The following is a 22,016-nucleotide window of genomic DNA, read 5'->3' as shown; positions in this document are numbered from 1 at the left end:
TACAATTTACAATTTACAAAGAAATCCATATTCAGGCATTCAAGCTAAGTGGATGTATGCCACTTCATAATGCTCATCATATATATGGATTTCACACAAAGGGGCTAGGGCTTCCACCAGATTAGGGACAATTACCCCTTTAAGCCTTTAACTCAGTTAGTGAGTTACACACATACAGATTAAGCTTCCACCAACAATCTTAAATTAGAGACAAGTGAGTAAGTAATCTGGAACTTCTCAACAGATCACAGTCCTCACAGTCCATACAAATCACAGAATCACAATCAGAATAACCCAAACAATCAAAGTATCAATCTTAAATTAGAGACAAGTGAGTAAGTAATCTGGAACTTCTCAACAGATCACAGTCCTCACAGTCCATACAAATCACAGAATCACAATCAGAATAACCCTAATCAAACAATCAAAGTATCAATCTTAAATTAGAGACAAGTGAGTAAGTAATCTGGAACTTCTCAACAGATCACAGTCCTCACAGTCCATACAAATCACAGAATCACAATCAGAATAACCCTAATCAAACAATCAAAGTACCAATCTTAAATTAGAGACAAGTGAGTAAGTAATCTGGAACTTCTCAACAGATCACAGTCCTCACAGTCCATACAAATCACAGAATCACAATCAGAATAACCCTAATCAAGCAATCAAAGTATCAATCTTAAATTAGAGACAAGTGAGTAAGTAATCTGGAACTTCTCAACAGATCACAGTCCTCACAGTCCATACAAATCACAGAATCACAATCAGAATAACCCTAATCAAACAATCAAAGTATCAATCTTAAATTAGAGACAAGTGAGTAAGTAATCTGGAACTTCTCAACAGATCACAGTCCTCACAGTCCATACAAATCAAAAAATCACAATCAGAATAACCCTAATCAAACAATCAAACTAACAATCTTAAAAACTAGGGTTTAGAGAATAGAGATTACTTCGTTTCTCTAAAATAAACCCCCGAGAACAAAGAGCTTCGATTCCTAGCCAGCGAACTACAATCCACCGGAGTATCGCTCCCACCGGAGACTCGCTTGGGGCTTGAGGGCTACCGGAAACGAATGGGGCTTGACTCTTGAGAGCTTCCACCGGAGAATAATAGCTTCCACACTACAGACACTCACACTCTCAGGCTCTCAGCGTCTCAGAGACTCAAAGAGACTGTCTGAGAGAAGAGACTTTGAGAGAACTAGGGTAGAGACTAGAGAGAAGAGAGAACTGAGAGAGTTCTCTGGAAGAAGGGAATGAAGAGCTGCGCAAATGAGACTAGGGTTTGCGATTTCTCCGCTTCTTCTTCTATTTATACTTAGGCTACACGACGTCGTATTACATAGGGTTATACGTAGGCTTAGAAATGTTCGGGTTATCGGACGGGTTCGGGTGGAAAATATAACCCCCTCCCCGCCCCAACTAATGCGGCGTCGTTTTCGGCCTCGGATCGGTTTTGGCTATTCGGGTTCGGTTCCCGATCCATTCCAGTATGACGGGTTCGGGTCGGTCGGGTTGGGCGGGTTGGACGGGTTATGCACAGCCCTAACACAGACGGTGATCCGTGCACCTGCATTGCACCCGATCCACGCTGAATTATGGTCTTCGTTCGAGTTGTATGTTGATTCCTTCCTCCACGAACCGTCGTCAGGCTCCAAGCTAGGGGGGCTACTTGATGGGGATTATTCCCTATTGACCGTACGTATATGGTGGTCGGTAACGGACCCACTATTAAAATAAATCTCGGTTCGATTTTCATCGACATGATACGCACACCTTCCCGACCATCTTTCATTCCGAGCTCAGCTATACGCAACCATACGCAGGCGCTATAGTAATCACTGTGTCCCGACCTAATCAGGTCGGGATCAACCTACCGACCTGATTCTACTAGCAAAACGCAATGGCGGTACACCTAGTAAACCCAGGAATATTAGGACACGTAGTCAAGCCACCTTGGGCCTCGATCTGAGCCTGTGCATGGGTTCTACGTGCCATGTATGCCATTAGACCGGAGCCTGTTCCATCTTCTTCCCTATAAATACCGCATTAATTGCTATAGGGAGGGACTTTTTTGACTATTTCTACACGCTAACTGTTGGCTCGAGTACCTCTGACCCACTGTCAAGTATTCCGAATTTTGACTATTTCTACACGCTAACTGTTGGCTCGAGAACCTCTGACCCACTGTCAAGTATTCCGAATTTCCTAACTTAAATCAACAAGCAGACTATGTAAAAAGATCGTAACCGGGACCCACCCTAGCACCGTATTACGTAATTTACTACATCAATTCTTATCCTACTTATATTCCACATTTGATTTCTGAAGCTTAATACATTGTGGTTTTCCTAAAAAAACGTGTCAACATGTAATTTACTAATAAACCAATTCAATATATCAATTTGTGGGCTAGGATTGTTCTAGCAATTTGCACGTGATCTAAGTTTACTCATAATTAATTAAGTTTTCTGGGCTAGGATTGTTCTAGCTATTTGCACGTGATCTAAGTTTAAATTGATATCTTCCCTATAATACGTATTTCTTAACTTGGCATTATGTATAACTTTTAAAAACGATTTGAAAATAAATTTTAGAAAAGAATACTATAAAATAAATCATTTAATAGATATAAGACATTAAGATTGACCACTAAATATATTTTAAAAATTAATTAATTTTTTTTAAACACTCATAATTCTTTATAAAGTAATACGTATTTGTTTTATGATTTTTTAATTTTTTTTAGCAAAGAATCAATGCCTCCATTATCGGGTTTGATCTTGTGACCACCAAATTAGTATGGTAGCAGAGGTGTCATCACAATACATAGTAGTTGGCAAAAATTAATTAGATCTAAAACATAATACAGAATAATTTTTAAAAATTCCAGGTAAAATTTTAGTCCAACCTTAATAAGAAAATAAATTTGGAATAGGATTGAATTGACAAAAAAAAAAAAAAAATTAAAATTAAAATATAAAATTGTAAAATCAAATATGAAATATTATTATACTTTTAAAAAAAAAAAAAAAACTAGAGTTAACTCTTTAATTTAGGAAAATCTGACCAATAATACTAATAGACAACTCCTATAACTTAGAATCACACATCTGAAAATCTGACCAACTTGATTGGATTGCTCGATATCAGAGCTCACTCTCATCTCTACCCATCTCTAGCGAGTCTCACGTTGTTATAAATAGGACGGTTATATCACATGGCCACCATTATTGTACCCATACCCTCATGGATTTCCATTTCCTATCTCATCTCTTAGCTCTAGGGCTCTTTGTATTGGCTTCCCTTCTTTTATGGGGAAGAAAAAGCCGCAAAAGCTACAAGTTGCCCCCGGAACCCGCCGGAGCTTTGCCGTTTATCGGTCACCTCCACAAGCTCGACGGCCAGGGCGTTCCTCTAGCGCGGCTATGGGGGTCGTTGGCCGACAAATACGGCCCTATATTCACCGTCCGCCTAGGCGTCCACCGCACCTTGGTGGTTAGCAGTTGGGAGGCCGTTAAGGATTGCTTCACCACTCACGACAAAGACTTCGCCGACCGCTCCGTCTTGTCCGCCGCCACTTACCTCGGCTACAACTACGCCATGCTCAGCTTCACAACCTACGGCCCTTACTGGCGCAAGCTCCGAAAGCTCGTCGCCACTCAGGTTCTATTGAGGATTAATAATTTATATTATTTTTCACTGCAGAAAATTATAGAATTTCTAACCACTTGAAAATTTTAAATTAAGTGAAAAGTCTACTTTTGGTATTCAGAAAAACAATATTTCTGACCATTTTTTAAGATCACTCTCATGTGGTCAGAAATTTCATAATTTCTTGACTTTTACTAAAAGTCTAAGCTAATAGTTGGATTGCACATTAATGACATTAATGACTATATGCTCAACACGCCTCCTCACGTGTGCGGAGTTCCAAGCAACACGTGAACCGTAGTCGTTTATCTGTGCTCCATCTCAACTAAAAATCTAAAATTAATAGTTGGATTGCACATTAATATTTATATGCTCAATATATTTTATCTCATTGTATAACTATTAATAGGTTCTGTCGGCCAAGAGGCTGGAGGAACTGAAGCACGTCCGGGTGGCGGAGCTCCAGCTCAATATCAAAGAACTCTACGACTCTGAGATTCCGACGAATCAAAGGATAAACATAGGCCAGTGGTTTGAGAAACTGACGTTAAACGTGGTCTTGAAGATTGTCGCCGGGAAGAGGTACTCGAACCTGGTAATAAACGACGGCGACAAGAACACTCTCGCGGACCACGTGGAGGCGCAGAGGATCATTAATGCCGTCAAGGATCATATGTATCTGGACGCCCAGCTTGTTCTGTACGACGCCATTCCGTTTCCGTTGTTTAAATGGATAGATTTTCAGGGCTATATTAAGGCCATGAAGAGAAACTTTAAGGAAACGGATGGGATTCTTCAGGTTTGGATTGACGAACATGTGGAGCGACGGCGGCGGTTGAACGGACGCGCCGATGATCGGGATTTTATCGACGTCATGTTTTCCGTCATCGACGACGACTTCACCGGTGATCACGGTCACTCGCAGGAAACCGTTATCAAGGCCACCGCTATGGTATCATTCTTAATTTGCTTTTTACTTTATTTCCGTTACTTTATATATGACACAAGTTTTATCTCAAAAAATAAACATATCATTTTCCAAAAAATAAAAATACAAAATAAACAAAACAAAAAGACTGGTAACTATATAACTCATCTTCTCCCAAAGTAACTATATAACTCAACTCATATGAATCACAACTTCATTGGAAGATTTAGACAATACTAGATGTCCGTACTGTTATATATTGAGAAAAGTTGTTTTTTTTATGGAGCAAAGATTCATGATATATCATTTTATATATTTATGAAGTTATTAATATTATTCTCATTAGGTGTAACTATGAGAACGACATTGATATCTCTTAATCATTATTGTGTGGACCATGGTCCACACAAGTTATATAAATCATATTTTGTATACTGTAAAATAATATACATTCAGTATAAAAATAATGTACATTGTATTCAGTGAATGTACATTATTTTTGTATTGAGTATATATTATATTGTATAATGTACATACAGTACAAAAATAATGTACATTTAATATATTAAAAATGTACTTTTTATTATGGTCCACACAATAATTTGTCGATATCTCTTGTTCAGGTGTCATCATGTCAAAAATAAAATAAGAGGAAGCAATTTTGAACTAAACCATTGAAAAAAAAAAAGACTATTTGATATAACTGAAACAGTCTCACTCTTTCTATTTTATTAAGATCCACTAGAGTAGGATGTATCAGCGAATTATATATATATACTTTATACTGAAATTAGTACTTTATAGTAAAATTTTAGATTTTAGATATTTACATTATTGTAAATAATAATAATAATAATAATAATGTAACATATTTTTTTATAAATTTGATATTTATATTTTAGATATAACTAACATATAAATTGTTAATCACCTTATGCTCAGATGACATTTCTGTGGCTCTCCTTGAGGTAAGGTCACAGGATTGAACCCGATGGTGGGGATTGAAGTAATTTTGCATAAGTGTGCGTAGTTTTATAACTTAAGATGCGTCACTTTTTAGGTGTATCAGTTTAAAACTTAAGGTGCATTGTTTTATAGCTTAAGGTGCGTCACATTTCTAGTTTAAGGTGCGTTGACATTTCTAGCTTAAGGTGCGTAGTTTTATATCTTAAGGTGTATCAGTTTGAGACAATTGATCATTTGCATGCATGTCGACATGAAGTGCGTTTTATCTTTAATATTTTTTTTATTTGAACTGTTGATCTAGATTAGATTAATGGCTCAGATCTCACCCCATCTTTTACCTGTGAAACTTTTCGGACGTGAACTGATCCATATATATATATATATATATATATATATATATATATATATATATATATATATATATATTTACACACACACGCACACACTATAACGATTATTTTAAGGCATCTCTATTTTAGATTTAGAAGAAAAAAATTTTGATTTATTACATTGAAAGGTGAGTGATGTGGTCATGATGTGGTTCAAATCAGACCATATATTATAGGAATTAAATACTCCGTATTAAGTAGAATCGTAATAATGGTTTTGGTTAAGGTTTAGAACCATAACTTTCCAATGAATCACAAAAAAGTTAGTTTTTTTTTTTTAATTTCTTTTTTAAAGTATTATTCACTCTATTATAAGGTAGTATATGTTCTATACTTTTCTCTCTGTTGTAGCTCAAAGAGTGAATACCCCACTATCAAAATTCGGTCTTGTGACATTCCCTCAAAGAGAGCTACAAAAGTGTCGTCTTAGCACAAGGTGCTTGGCCACCAAAAAGTTGGTTGATTTTTGAAGGTTTTCATGTATGTGAAATTTTAAGAAAAATATATAATTACAATAAAAATGAATATTTGAATTTGAAAATTCAAATCAAGAGTTTTGCACTGAATTTAGGAATTTAAAAGAGTTAATTTATTTTTTGTCTTAGATTTATAAGTAGTAGTCCATTTTTAATTTATTTATTTTTTCAGAACATTCCTTTGGTCCTATAATTATTATTGTGTCAAGACTATTTTTTATCATCTTTCAACAAAACTGTTGAAATATCGTTAAATACATTGATATTTTGATCATTTTTTATACATAAAGTGGGTTGAAATTTATTCTTATTTTTAAAATTCCTATTTGAAGATCAAAATGTCATTGTATTTAACAATATTTTCACAAAATTTTGTTAGTAAATGACTAAAAATAGCCATGTCACAACAAACTCTAAGATCAAAGGAGATGTTATTTAAAAAAAAAAAAGATTAAAAGTAAATTAACACTTATGAATTTAGAACACAAATTGAAATTAACTCCATTTTAACATTATAATTTCGAAGGGTAGAGTCGTAGAGATAATGAAAATGAAAAAGTAGTTGTGTAGTTGCGTAATTATGTCCTTAATAATTAATAAAACGACAAACTGGGGCGTGGTCCCAGTGGGCTGATAAATGTCTCTGTCGTATATTCTTGTGCTTCGCGCTTTGCTTAATTCAACTATTCCAAGGTACTTGTGGGAGTTGTGTCATATTTAAGGACTAGACATCTTCTGCATCTGAAATGCATGTGCAACAGTGCAAGTCACACACAAGTTGAGATTTCCATTTTAAAAAACAAAAAAAAATTTCCTATCTTGGCCAATAACACCAAGTTAAACTCTTACACAAGAGTTTATGAATTTAAGTTTCAGTGGAGACATTATTGATTCTTTGTGCTTTAGTAAGTTGAGAAAGTAGTTATCAACAGATAGTAATATAATTATTAACATTAAGTGGCCGTTTAGTTCAGGTTATATTACAAAACCAAGGAAATGTGACATTCACGAACTTACATTCCTGTGTTTGGTTCATATTCTCTGATGGAATATAACATTCCCAGGGAATACATTCCCTCCACATTCTCTTCATTTTCTTAGGTTATGTAAGATAACCTTGGACATTTATAAATTTTACTATTTTATTTCTAATTATTTAAAGATATATATATATATATATATATATATATATATATATATATATATATATATAAGATAAGTCTAAACTAAACATGATTATACAAACACAGGAATCTAACATTTTCAATAATCTAATATTCCCAACAATCAAACATTCACAAGGTAATTTAATATTCCGTGAACCAAACGGACCCTAAAACTTTTTACCTGACATCCCGTGCATGTGCAACTCACACGCAAATTGAGATTTCCATTTTAAAAAACAGAGTTTGTTTAATTAATTAATAATAAATGAAAAATTCAGAATTGAATTTTTTTTTTTATTTTACTTCTGAAAATGTGAAAACTGTTTGACATGTGCCGGTTGTTCCCTATTGGCATATCTCCCTTGCATTCTTTTATATTTTCATTTTAATCCATATATTTATTTTTAATTTTTTTTTAAGTTTAATTTGTTTATTTGATGAAAAAGTGTGAAATTAATATATTTTGTTAAAATGTTTCAAATTGTTATTTTTTTATTAAAAAAATATCAGTTATTAATAAATGTAATTATTATACAATTAATAAAATATTTTATTATAAAAAGTATTGTTGTAGTTAAAAGTTATTTTGGATTGAGTTAAATTTGGTAATTCAGTTGATGGTCAGAGGCTAATTGTGGACAAATTATACTATGGACCAAACCCAAAGTGATATTTAAATAATGTGTCTGCCATTAACATATTATATGTATGTAGTTAATCAATTATGTGTTTGTAAATAAATTGAAAACACATAATATGTTAGCTACAAGACACATAATATGTTGACTATATGCAAATGATATGATAACTACATGCACATAATGTGCCGTTAACATATTGTGGGGGTGTTCGGTAAATGACAGTTAGTTGATAGCTGTTAGCTGATTAGGTAGTGTGTAGAAAAGTGTTTGGTAAATTAACTGTTAGCTGATAGCTGATTACGTACAAAATCACCTTTTCAAAATATGACTTTGCAGAGCATGATATTAGATGCGTCGGACACAACCGCTGCTCATTTGACTTGGACGCTTTCCCTGTTGCTAAACAACAACGATGCGATGAAGCGCGCCCAGGAAGAAATAGATGCCAAAGTGGGCAAAGACCGGTGGGTGGAAGATTCCGACGTCGAGAGCTTGTCGTATCTCCAAGCCATCGTCAAAGAAACACTGCGACTATACCCACCGGCCCCGGTGCTAGTCCCGCATGAAGCCATGCAGGACTGCACCGTGGGCGGCTATCACATCCCCAAAGGCACCCGCCTCTACGTCAATGCTTGGAAGCTGCACCGAGACCCCCGGGTGTGGTGTGACCCCGAGAAGTTCATGCCCGAGAGGTTCCTCACCACCCACGCTAAGGTCGACGCCTCCGGGCGGCATTTCGAGTTCGTCCCGTTCAGCTCCGGGAGGCGAGTGTGCCCGGGAATTACCTACACTTTGCAAGTCACGCACCTCACGCTTGCCCGCTTGCTCCAAGGCTTTAACTTCAGCATTGAATCCGGAACGAAAGTGGATTTGACGGAAACACCAGGCACAACTATGCATAAAGCGGCTCCCTTGGAGGTCTTCGTCGCACCTCGCCTGCCTTCTCTGCTCTACCAACTATAAACTATGATGATTCATGATTCCCATTTCCCTCATCTCACTACACATGCACTTTAGGGTGTGTTTGAATTGCTAGGGTACGGTCACAATCGGAATAGGAATCAAATATTTGATAATTGGAATGGATTTTGGTGAATGTACTTTACATGTTTTGGTAGTATGGTGGAATTATAATAATTATCAATATTGGTATTTGGTTATGTATGAAACCCTACAATTAGAATAAAGGTTTTAAAAATATAAAAATAAAAAATCAAGGCAATTGATCATTAGGACTACAATGATGTGAGTAAGCAATTCAACGCAGTGAGGAGAGATGAGTGAGGATTGAGGATGTGACGAAATGAGGAGACAATGAAATGAGGAAGGATAAGCTAAGACTGAATTATTAATAGAATAATATTAATTTAAATTAGGTTATAAGCTTTATAATTATTGGGATAATCAAATCATATATGTGTGTTTTAAAAAATTATCAACTAAATAATGTATCATCATGAATGAAACACACCCTTAGTAAGTCTAATCTTTCTTCTACTTTACTGCTACCTATGTTATGTATGGCTTTATGTTATGATGAACATGGTTTTTTGCATTCCTTATACCATGGATCAAAGTTTAAAGTGCACTGTAGTGGATCCTGATGCATGTGTATGTGTCTGATGTTGTGAGTTTTTGTGTCTTGTGTTATGAAATTTTGTACCTTAAGAGTATGAATTCTGACCTGAAACAAATTAGTAATTGTGTCTTATGTTATGAATTTATGTTGTGTTGTAAAATTCTGTGCCTATTAACACAAATTATGTACTAAATCAGATTTGAAAAATAAGTAAATATATAACGTGTATATTGTGTTGTAATATTTTGTATCTTGTGTTATGAATTATGTACCTCATCGTTTTGATCCAGAGTTCATAATATTTTGTGGACCCTGATACATGATATAAATTGCAGGTGCTTGGTTTTTACGATCGTTATATCGTGCATCAGGGCGCATAATGCATCGTGCGCCCTGTCTAAAACAACGTCGTTTTTATGTTAAGAGTTTATGTGTATTATGTTAAGAGTTTTTGTGTATTATGTTAAGAGTTCATGTGTATTATGTTAAGAGTTTATATGTATTCTGTTAATAGTTTATGTGTATTTTGTTAAGAGCATGGTTGCAGTAGGCACTAGGCGTTAGTCGGGCGCCTAGGCGCAATCTAGGTGCGCTAGGCAGACACAAAATAATAGTGGCAGACTTGTAGTTTGACAATTTTAATGAGACTGTTTTCAACACTCAATCAAATAAATTAAATAAAGATAATTCATAAGTCATACCATCAAAACAATCTTAAAAAATAAAAATACTCAAATACTTCAATCATCCAAAGATTCAAAGTATCAAACTAGTCTACGGACGGCTAGACCAGACGACATCAGACGAAATCGGTCAAAATCATACGAAATCGACCGACTAGGTTGATTTTGACCGATTTCGCCACCTAGCCGGCCGCCTAGGAACCCGGCCGATTTTTGGGCTCCTAACAGTGAAAGCTGAACAGCCTAGGGGCACCTAGCGCCTAGGCCGATTTTTACAACACTGGTTAAGAGTTTATGTGTATTCTGTTAAGAGTTTGTGTATTCTGTTAAGAGTTTATGTGTTCTATTAAGAGTTTATGTGTATTATGTTAAGAGTTTATGTGTATTATGTATTATGTTAGATTAGCTGTATTATGTTATGAGTTTGTGTATATTCTGCTATACAATTATGTACATTCGAAACATAGGATTTTCTTTTATAAGTTAACGGCAGAAATGGGAAACAAAATTTCTAAAAATAAAACAAATACGAAATGACGTTGTTTTGGCTAGGACGCACAATGCATTGTGCGCCTTGGTGCACGATATAATTTGCCTTGTTTTTGTAATTTGGCTAGGATCGATTACGCCAAAATATAATAGCATTATATTGGATTTAACGGAGTGTGGGGGGCCCTTAGGGTTGTGGTTCAGCCTTTGGAAGAATTATATTGGATTTAAACATTCTCATGCATGTCTTGAAAATTTAGGGGTCCGTTACAAATAGAAAACTGTTCTCTGTTTTCTGTTTTTTTTTTTTTTTTTTTTTTTTTTTTTTTTTTTTTTTGTTTTCTATTTCCTAATTTTTCAGTTTTCATTCTCTGTTTTCTGTTTAAAAAACTTGTTTACTAACACTTATTTTCTTTCAAATTTTTTAGATTAACGTTATAAAATTAACAAAAATTTAATTCCGAGTGATTTTTAGATTTTATATTTAAAATATTTTTATATATGTTTTGGTAGGGAATACCCCGACCGACATGCCTTCGTCCTTTTGTTCTTATTTGTGCAGGTTACAGATCGGATTTCTTAGAAGAACCCGGTCGGTTCCCGACCGGCGTTGTCGACCACTGATCGGTAGCCCTTAGGCGAGAGAGCTGAGAAGAGACACGTGGCAACGCTACGTGCTGACAGGCAGGGCACCCGGGAAGGCGACACGTGGTTGCTACGTGGGCGACATGCCAGACGGCCGGACTTGTGTCTCCGGCTTCACGGCTATAAATACCCGCGATAGCAACAGTGTGATGGACTTTTGGACGATCGAGAGGTTGTTATTAGAGAATCCTGACCGCAGTCAGTCGGTACTCAGAACAGCTATTTAGATTGTACTTAGGGCCTTCACCTTGATCAATAAAAGACATTTAACTGCTTTAATTGGTCTTGTGTTTATTTATTTCCCCTTACGTGGCAATTAGTACTATCATGTTTGGTTTAAATGGAATATATATATATATATATATATATATATATATATATATATATATATATATATATACACACACACACACACACACACACTTTTAAGTCATAATGGAATATAACATAATAACTTAAAAAAAAATAATATCCGAACCAATAACCTACTAAGTTCGCCTAAAATTTAGTTTAGATAATATTAATATTTTTTGAGCTAATATTTAATTTTTTTTTGGATATATTCATTTGAATGACATGTATATGAATATATAACTTTTACTTTGAATTATAATATATGTGAGATTTCAATATCCGATATCTGGACCGAACTTGTATTACGATGTAACATAATTAAAAAATATTCGAACTAATAATCTATTGAGTTCAATCAAAATCTAAAACATTATATATTTATATAGAGTTTAATTCTTAATTTTGATAATGTAAATAATGTCTAACTTTAAAGTGTAAGCAAATAAGTTATGTTTAAATAAGTAAAGTAAGTAGAAAAGATAGAAGATAGTGATAAGTAAAATAAGATGATGGCCCTGTTGGGTAAAATGACTGTTAGCTGTTAGCAGATTGTGTTAATTAGAGGGTATAAATAGTTGATAAAATTAGCTTATGGTAGAAAAGTGTTTGGTAAATTAACTGTTAGCTGATAGCTGTTTGGTATAATTTCTTTTCTCAAAAAGCTAATTGAAAAAGTTGTTTGGAGTAACTTTTTGAATTTTAGCATTTTGGAGTTGCAAAAAGCTAATTAACCAAACATTTATTTTGATATTTTAACTAAATCAAACAATTAATAGTGGTCAAATAAGCCAAAATTGACCTATAGGCCAATTTTTTACCAAACAGGGCCGATAATTAATGTAATCATAGTAATGTGGTTATAGTGATATATAACTAAATAGATGATAGATGATTTTGTTTTCCATTTAGAAAACAGTTTTTAAGAGTGTTTCAATTTTTTTAGAAATTTTCAGAAATTATTTTCAGTTTTCAAAATGGAGAGTTGTGCTAGTAAACATGTTTCTGTTTTTTATTTTTCAATTTCCAGAAATTCTTGGTTAGTAAACGGCCCCTAGGAGCTCACTTCCATAATTCAATTTAAATTTCTTTCATATATAATTCTAAATATAAAATAAACAGTATAATAATATTTATTTAAATTATTTAACTAAGAAAATATATATCTAACATTTTAATTATTAAAAAAATGGCATTCTTCTACCTACTTTGATGTGAAAAAAAAATGTATTTAAAATTTTAAAAACTAAAACCATATACTAAAATTATGGAAACTTCTATGATTTGTGGCTTTTAATTGTTTTTTTTTTTTTTTTTTTTTCACATCAAATGAAAAATGGTCAAAATGGTAAAAGACAGAAAAATAGTGGCTAGAGGGGTGAGTAGTATCATTTAAAAATATAGCCCAAAGGTATTTTGTACTCAAATAAGATTAATTAATCGTCCTTAATAATAATAATAATAATAATAATAATAATAATAATAATAATAATAATAATAATAATAATAATAATAATAATAATAATAATAATAATAATAATAATAATAATAATAATAATAATAATAATAATAATAATAATAATAATAATAATAATAATAATAATAATAATCGTCCTTAATCATCCTTATTATTGTTGTTGTTGTTGTTGTTGTTGTTGTTGTTGTTGTTGTTGTTGTTATTATTATTATTATTATTATTATTATTCGTTAGGACACTTTAAACGACACTTTGATAATTATATTTTTACTCTATACTTAATTAAACTATTATATTCTAGATACTTACTTAATTTGGAAAAAAAATGAAGAGCTACTTGGAAAAAAAAATAAAACTTTCTTTAATTTACTTAATTAGATATATTATTCTTTCTTAAAAAAAAACAAAATAATTGACTTTTGACTTCCATCTTTTACACACTTAACAAAGAAATACTCTTCCATCTCAAACAAAAAAGACGTCCCTCTCAAACAAACAAGTCATTCATAGTCTCACATACACAGAACCATCCCGTCTCAGCTCACAGAGAACCTTAGCTCCACCGTCTTCCCTCTCAAACAAAAACACTTAGTTCTGTCGTCTTCCCTCGAAAACTCTGTCGTCTCAGCCCATCCCTCGCCATCTCAGCCTTCTTACCCCTTTGGTCTCCCTCTGGCTCAACCTTCCCTCCGGTCAGTAAGCCGCCATCAAGACACCTCTACACGCCTCTACTACCGTCGAGACGTCTCAGCCTTCCCGTCGTTGTCGCTCCTCTACCAATGGCACGTCAAGTGGCAAAAAATGGACTCCCAAAAATCAAAGGTACATCCAAATCATCACTCCCAACATCTACCAGAAAAAAAAAAAAAAAAAAAAAACCGGGATAATTTGTCCCTTCACATGCACCAACACGTGTTGGGAAAAAGACATTCAAAGAGTGTGGTTTAATAAATAGGCTTGTCCCACATTGGATTCCTAAGAGGATATTTCCCACTATTTCAATACCATCCTAAATGCGTCCTTTGAAATGTTTTCTAGAGAGAGGAAAGGGAGAGCCTCGCGCGCGCCGCCGCCCGCCAGCTCGGTTCGCACGCGCGGTGTGGTGGGGTCAAAGTTTTATCCTTTGTCCGAAATTTTTGCTCTTGAATTAGTCTTACTAGTCCAATTTTTACGCTTCTGAAACGTTCTGGTGGACAGGAGAAATGCGAGCTGCGTAGTGGCTGTTTTGTGCGCAGCTTCTCCTCTCTTTGCGCTCATTCTTGTGGTGGTAGTGGGGAAGGCAGTTGGTACAAACTCATATAAATACCCTGCCTTCCATACCGCAAGAGGCAATAGTTTTCTGCGCTATTACGTATATTCTGTGCAAACTATACGTGAGATTAATTCTGTGTTTGCTGGTCGAAAGCCCCGGATTTAAAGACTTGCACGGTCTTTGGCAATAGCTTTTAAGGCAGTGTCTATACACACGTCACAGAAACTAAACAAATAACCATTTATTAATCTCATATCCAAAACACACCTGAAAACAACCTCTGCGCAACAGTTAAAAGCTATTCCCTCCGTACCAAAAACAATATGTCTTCTTTCGTCGCCAAAGCTGCTGTTGGTCTCGCAAAGATCGAACTCCTCAACGGGCTCAACTACCGCAGGTGGGCGGTGAAACTAATGATCTATTTTGAGGCACTCGAAATTGATTATGTCGTCCTCAACTCCCCACCAGCGAACTTGCTAGAAGCGGTCCTGCCTGCATAACCAGCCGCGACTGACGATGAGCAATCAGACAAATGCAGTCACTGAACAGAATGCAGCAGCAGCAGATCCGAAGACACCACTCTCGTCCAAGACAGACGACCGAACCTAAGACACTCGTACTAAATACGAGCGCGATAATAAAACGGTAAGGGGTATTCTGCTTCATTATATGTCCGATGCACTACTGGACATTTATGCCAGCCACAAGTGCGCCAAAACCATCTGGGATTTACTGCGAAAGAAGTACGGCTCAGACGACGCAGGGCGGAAGAAATATGCCGTTACCCGTTGGTTGAACTACAAAATGATGGATGGTAAGCCAGTCATTGACCAAGTGCATGAGTATGAAAACTTAGTTGGAGATTTAATCACCGATGGAATACCTGTAAGTGACGCTCTTCAAACTTATTTTCTTCTTGAAAAATTACCTGAATCCTGGTCAGGATTCCAAAATAAAATGAAACACGAGCCTAAGGAATGTACATGGGAAGAAATGGTAAACCATATCAATATTGAGGAGGCATTTCGCCTCAGGCAGAGCTCAATTTCGTTTCCTGAAAAAATGAAGGCTAATGTTATAGAAACGAGTGACAGGTCTAAAAATGGAAATGCTGGCCAAAATAAAAACTGGAAGAAGAACGTGAAAGTCAATAACACCAACAATTTCAAGGCGAATAAGAATCACAAAGCAGGTAAAGGGGGACCATGCTACGTCTGCGGGAAGCATGGTCACCGGGCAGCGCAGTGCTACCACAAGAAGGGAAGAAATGACCCGAAGGGAAACCAAGGCGGATCCAAGAATCAAGCCAATGTGGTGGAAGAAAGTGAAGTGGTGGCAGCAGTAATAACGCTACAAACGAATGTAGTAGAAGATTCCAAAGAATGGGTCGTGGACACCGGAGCTTCACGTCATTTCTGCTCCAATAAAGGTCTTTTCAAGAACGTCTAGGCAATTGCTCAGGGACAAGGAGAACAGGTCTACATGGGCAATGATAGCATGGCCGAGGTAAGAGGTAGTGGTAGTGTAGAAATAAAGCTGTGCTCTGGCAAAAATTTACTATTAAGCAATGTAATGTATGTACCCACTCTGCGTAGAAACTTGGTCTCGGGGTCGTTGTTGGTCAGAGCCGGGATCAAGTTGGTGTTTGAATCTGAAAAAATGATCATGACTCGCAGGGGGGAATACTTGGGGAAAGGGTATTTGCGTGGGGGGCTGTTTGTGTTGCCTCTCATTGCGTTTACCAACGAGAACATTACGAATAATGTGAATAAAGTAAATAATGTGGCCAGTGGTTCTGGCAATTTTGCTTATATTGCTATCTCGTTTGATATGTGGCATGCTAGGTTAGGACACATAGGCGTTAAATGCATGAATAGATTAAAAAATATGAATTTATTATACAATGTGTCAAGTGAAAACGGAACTAAATGTGAAACTTGCGTCGAGGCAAAGTTTACAAAAAAACCCTTTTCTTTAGGGGCAACATAATTCAAAATGTGCATTAGACTTAGTTCATTCGGATATAGCAGAATTTAGAAATACTGAAACTAAAGGTGGAAAAAGATATTACATATCTTTCATAGATGACTTTACTCGGTTTTCTAAAATTTATCTGCTAAGAACGAAAGATGAAGCCGAAGAAAAATTCGTGATTTTCAAAATGAAGTAGAAAATCAATTAAGTCTAAAAATTAAGAGATTACGTTCAGACGGGGGTGGGGGGGGGGGGGGGGTGAATATGAGTCCTTGTCTTTTAAATCGCTTTGTGAAAAACATGGAATTATCCATGAAGTAACTGCACCATACACCCCTCAACAGGATGGTGTAGCCGAAAGGAAAAATCGGACTCTAAAAGAGATGATAAACGCTTTCTTAATAAGCTCAGGTGCCCCCAACGCGCTGTGGGGGGGAAGCTGCACTTATAGCTAATCATATCCTAAATAGGATACCTCATAAAGGGTACGAAAAAACACCTTATGAGATGTGGAAAGGATACGCCCCAAATTTGAAATAATTCAGAGTGTGGGGGTGACTGACAAAGGTTGGGTTGCCTTCCTTTAAGAGGCCTAATCTTGGGCCAAAGACGGCAGATGCAGTCTTTGTTGGGTATGCAGAAAACTGTGCTGCATACCGGTTTATGTACTTAGACAATCGGTCTATGTGTGAAGCAAGGGAAGCCGAGTTTTTTGAAAACGTCTTTCCCTTGAAGTCTCATAATAGCTCTCAAAGGAACGAACCAACTTTGTTCCCACCCTCACAGAGTGAGTATGAGCCTGATCAGCTCAGAAGGAGCAATAGACAACGAACTGAAACAAGCTTTGGTTAAGACTTTATCACATACATAACTGAATTAGAAGACGTAAATGAACTATCTGAGCAGTTTGTATGTCAATTAATCCTCGAAGAGGAGCCAAAAACGTTCGAGGCAGCTATGCGCTCAATTGATGCTGTGTTCTGGAAAGAGGATGTCCAGAGTGAACTAGACTCAATAAAGTCTAATCACACGTGGGAACTAGTAGAGCTTCCAAAAGGAGCAAAACCTATTGGATGCAAGTGGATCTTCAAAAGAAAATTAAGACCAAATGGGTCGATAGAAAGATTCAAGGAAAGACTTATAGCCAATGGTTATAAACATAAGTTTGGAGAAGACTACTTCTGTACCTACTCGCCTGTGACAAAAAATAGCAACAACACGAGTGCATTTGCGTTTGCAGCAGCGCACAAGTAGACAGTCCACCAAATGGATGTCAAAACAGCTTTCATAAATGGGGATCTGGAGGAAGAGATCTACATGGAACAACCATCTAGGTGCGTTGACCCAGGACAAGAAGGAAAGGTGTGTAGACTCATAAAGTCCCTTTACGGGCTAAAGCAAGCCCCTAAACAGTGGTATGAAAAGTTTCATAGAACACTAATGGAACTGGGGTACACGATCAATAGATCGGATGCATGCCTATATTCAAAACAGTTTGAGTCAAGCATGGTACTCATCTGCATCTATGTAGATGACATGCTAATCTTCAGCCCTAACGTCAATGCGATAATAGAGACAAAAAAGTCCCTGTGTGAGAAATTTGACATGAAAGACTTGGGGGAGGCCGATGTGATACCTGGGGTAAAAGTCATCCAAAGTGGGAGTAACTACAAGCTATCACAGAGTCACTATACAGAAAAACTGTTAAGAAAATTCAACAGCTATGAAGTGACTCCAGCTCCAACTCCTTATGACTCCAGTGTCAAGCTGACAAAGCACACTGGAACAGGGGTAGCACAAGAAGACTATGCAAAGCTAATAGGGAGTCTGATGTTCTTAATGAACTATACCAGACCTGATATTGCCCTAGCAGTGAACCGACTCAGTCGTTTCACACACAACCCAAGTGAAGCCCATTGGCATGCACTAAAACGTGTGCTGCTCTACCTAAGAGGTACAATCGAGTGGGGGCTTAACTACACTGGGTTTCCAAATATCCTAGAGGGATATTGTGATGCAAACTGGGTCAATGACAGTGATGATGTCAACTCCACCAGTGGGTATGTATTCACCATGGGTGGAGCAGCTGTGTCCTGGAAATCGACCAAACAGTCCTGCATAGCCAGATCAACAATGGAAGCTGAGTTCATAGCTCTTGATCTGGTTGGCCAAGAGTCTGAATGGTTAAGAAACCTACTGGCAGACATGCCATTGTGGGGGAATTCCACTCCGTCAATCCACATACATTGTGACTCGCAAACTGCTATCTGTGTAGCGAAGAATAGCGTGTACAACGGAAAGAGAAGACACATAAGAGTCAGACATGAGTCTGTACGACAGTTAATAGTGAATGGGGTAATTACACTGGAATATGTGAAATCCGAGAGAAACATCGCATATCCTCTAACGAAAGGATTGAACAGGAAAGCCATCCTCGATACATCGAGGGAAATGGGGTTAAAATAATCGAGAAACCCTAAAGTGTCCAGCTGAGGCTAACAAATAAGTGTGCTATGAAGCTGATGTGTGCACCAGAGTTCAAAACTACCCACTTCTCAGTGAGTTCAAGACTCAGTTCACTCTTGAAAAGTAAGTTACTCAGGTCACTACGTGCCAGTTCAAGTTTTACACTGGCATTAAGGTCAGCAAGCATCCCAATCTCCACACTCCTTGTGTGTGTGGGGGATTGTTGGGAAAAAGACATTCAAAGAGTGTGGTTTAATAAATAGGCTTGTCCCACATTGGATTCCTAAGAGGATATTTCCCACTATTTCAATACCACCCCAAATGGGTCCTTTGAAATGTTTTCTAGAGAGAGGAAAGGGGGAGCCTCGTGCGCGCCGCCGCTGCCCGCCCGCCCGCTCGGTTCGGTTCGCACGCGCGTCGCGGTGGGGTCAAAGTTTTATCCTTTGTCCGAAATTTTTGCTCTTGAATTAGTCTTACTAGTCCGATTTTTACGCTTCTGAAACGTTCTGGTGGACAGGAGAAATGCGAGCTGCGTAATGGCTGTTTTGTGCGCAGCTTCTCCTCTCTTTGCGCTCATTCTTGTGGTGGTAGTGGGGAAGGCAGTTGGTACAAACTCATATAAATACCCTGCCTTCCATACCGCAAGAGGCAATAGTTTGCTGCGCTATTACGTATATTCTGTGCAAACTATACGTGAAATTAATTCTGTGTTTGCTGGTCGAAAGCCCCGGATTTAAAGACTTGCAAGGTCTCCGGCAATAGCTTTTAAGGCAGTGTCTATACACACGTCACAGAAACTAAACAAATAACCAATTATTAATCTCATATCCAAAACACACCTGAAAACAACCTCTGCACAATAACACGTCCTACCCTATGCCTTTTGGATACCATATGGATCCATCGGTAAGGCGGATGGTTAGACGCATCAGAGTCAAAGGTGGTAACAACAACTGATCCACAACAAATGAAGACATAACATTTATTGAAACACTAAAGCCGGCTAATGGATTGTCAAAATCAAGGTCTTTGACCATACATGGAATAACAAATGCACTGGGGTCACCCATTTTTGGTGGGCACCCATTGTGGAGTATAGCCGAACACTCTTCATTTAAATGGACTCTTGAGATATCATTCAACCCCCTCTTGTGTTTCAACAACTCTATCATGTGACAAGTAAATTTTGGCATTTCGCCCAAAGAATATAGACAAGCCTTTGCTTGACAAGCCTTTGAGGGAATGGGATCGAAGATCGGTACATGGGGACACCGATTTAGCTTTGACCTCCTCTTTTTGCTTGTTTAGGCCACAAGAGGTGGTCTCTTTCCCTTTGCTTGTTTGACCACAAGAGGTGGTCCTCTTTTCATTGTTTCCCATCTTTTTTTTTTTTCACAAGAGACCTCCTCATCACTCTTAATCCTCAAAGAAATGGCGTTAACCCTTTCCTTGGGATTATTTTTTGTGGTGCTTAGCAACGCACCCCATGGTCTTTCCGACATCATTTTCATTATTTGAGCCATTTGCGTTTCAAGATTTTTCATTGAGGTTTGTGACTCTTGCCTCATTGCAGTCATTTCTTATCGAAAATCTTGAGTGATTTCTTGTTTGAGGAGAATTCTATCATTCATAAGCTCTTGAATTGCCTTGGTCAATCTCTCATCCACCTCCCGAATCTTGCTCCTTTGGGAATAGAGTTCCCCTTATGAGACATTAGGTGGCCTATAGAGATCATTGTTGTTTCCTCCTTGAAATGGGCTGTAGGTGATTTGGTATCTCCCTCTCATAGGTCCATAGGTGTATTTGCCACCTTGATTAGCTTGGGGTCTCCCTTGGTTATATCCCCCTTGATTCCATCCATTTCCTTGTTTCCAACCTTGGTTTCCAATGCCCTCATAGTTGTAGGCATCCCTCAGGGTCCTTGCGAAAAACCAATGGCTTCAACTTGTTCGTAGGCATTTAGAGAAGTGCATTCCATGGTTTCATGCGGCCCATCACACAAATTTCAATAGAGGGCAAGGGCCATACAAGGTTGAGCTTTAGCCCCTAGCTTCTCAATCATCCCTTGGAACATCTTGATCTCATGTCTCATAACTTCAACCTATTTTTGGCGTCATTAACAATTTGGCCTGAAACTTCGTACATACCGGCCTTCGAGTATCTCTTGTTGTACCAAAAAGATGTATTCGAAGAGATTCTTTCAATCAATGACTCCGTCTCGATCGGTGATGAAGATACAAAAGCACCACGTGAAGATTAATCTAGCAACATTTTAGTTTCATCATTTAGCCCCCCCCCCCCCCCCCATAGAAAGAGCTTATGATGTCCCATGGGTAGAGAAGATCGGGTGGGCATTGTCTTTTGAGTGTCTTGAAACACCTCCATGCTTCACCCAAGGACTCCATTGATCCTTGCTTGAACTCTTGCACTTGCTTCCTCACCTTCATGGTTTTGGTGAGTGGAAAAAAACTTGTTCATGAACTCCTTGTGAAGTTGAGCCCATGAACTGAAGTTGTTATCATCTTGAGCGTCAAGCCATTTTGATGCTTCTCCAATGAACAAAAATGGTAAGAGCTTGAGCCTATAACTTTGTTCGGCACACCATCTTGCCGGAACATTCTGCACGAATGAACAAATCGAGTCGTATGTGTGTGTGGATCGTCCGATGGCAACCCGCTAAACGGATTATTTTGCACAAGATTGATCACCGCCGGATGGATAGTGAAATTGTTTGCCTCAATAGGTGAGACATAGATAGAGTTATTCATTGAAAAGTCTAGAGTCATGTACTCCACTATAATCCTCATCCGGTGATCTCCTTGGGCATCATAATATTCCTCCATTCTTGGTTGTTCCGGATTCCCTTGAACTT

General features: G+C 37.2%; 1 protein-coding gene across 1 annotated transcript; it reads left to right on the top strand.

Annotated features, from left to right (window-relative positions):
- The first annotated feature begins 3,146 nt into the window (after positions 1-3,146).
- Positions 3,147-9,345, top strand: LOC109182543 (cytochrome P450 CYP82D47-like). The gene is made up of 3 exons (XM_019332685.1): positions 3,147-3,674; positions 4,072-4,614; positions 8,565-9,345. The coding sequence occupies exons 1-3, from the start codon at positions 3,258-3,260 to the stop codon at positions 9,189-9,191; spliced, it is 1,587 nt and encodes a 528-aa protein (XP_019188230.1). The 5' UTR covers positions 3,147-3,257; the 3' UTR covers positions 9,192-9,345.
- Positions 9,346-22,016: the final 12,671 nt, after the last annotated feature.

This window comes from Ipomoea nil, unplaced genomic scaffold (assembly GCF_001879475.1).
Source record: "Ipomoea nil cultivar Tokyo-kokei standard unplaced genomic scaffold, Asagao_1.1 scaffold1074, whole genome shotgun sequence".
Lineage (NCBI taxonomy): Eukaryota > Viridiplantae > Streptophyta > Magnoliopsida > Solanales > Convolvulaceae > Ipomoea > Ipomoea nil.
Note: the sequence above shows the minus strand (reverse complement) of the source record. Positions and strands in the feature narration are given on the sequence as shown.

Coding starts and splice junctions, on each gene's coding strand:
- LOC109182543 (XM_019332685.1), top strand. CDS start 3,258: ATGGATTTCCATTTCCTATCTCATCTCTTAGCTCTAGGGCTCTTTGTA. Junction 3,675..4,071: donor GAAAGCTCGTCGCCACTCAG/GTTCTATTGAGG, acceptor AACTATTAATAG/GTTCTGTCGGCCAAGAGGCT. Junction 4,615..8,564: donor TTATCAAGGCCACCGCTATG/GTATCATTCTTA, acceptor ATGACTTTGCAG/AGCATGATATTAGATGCGTC.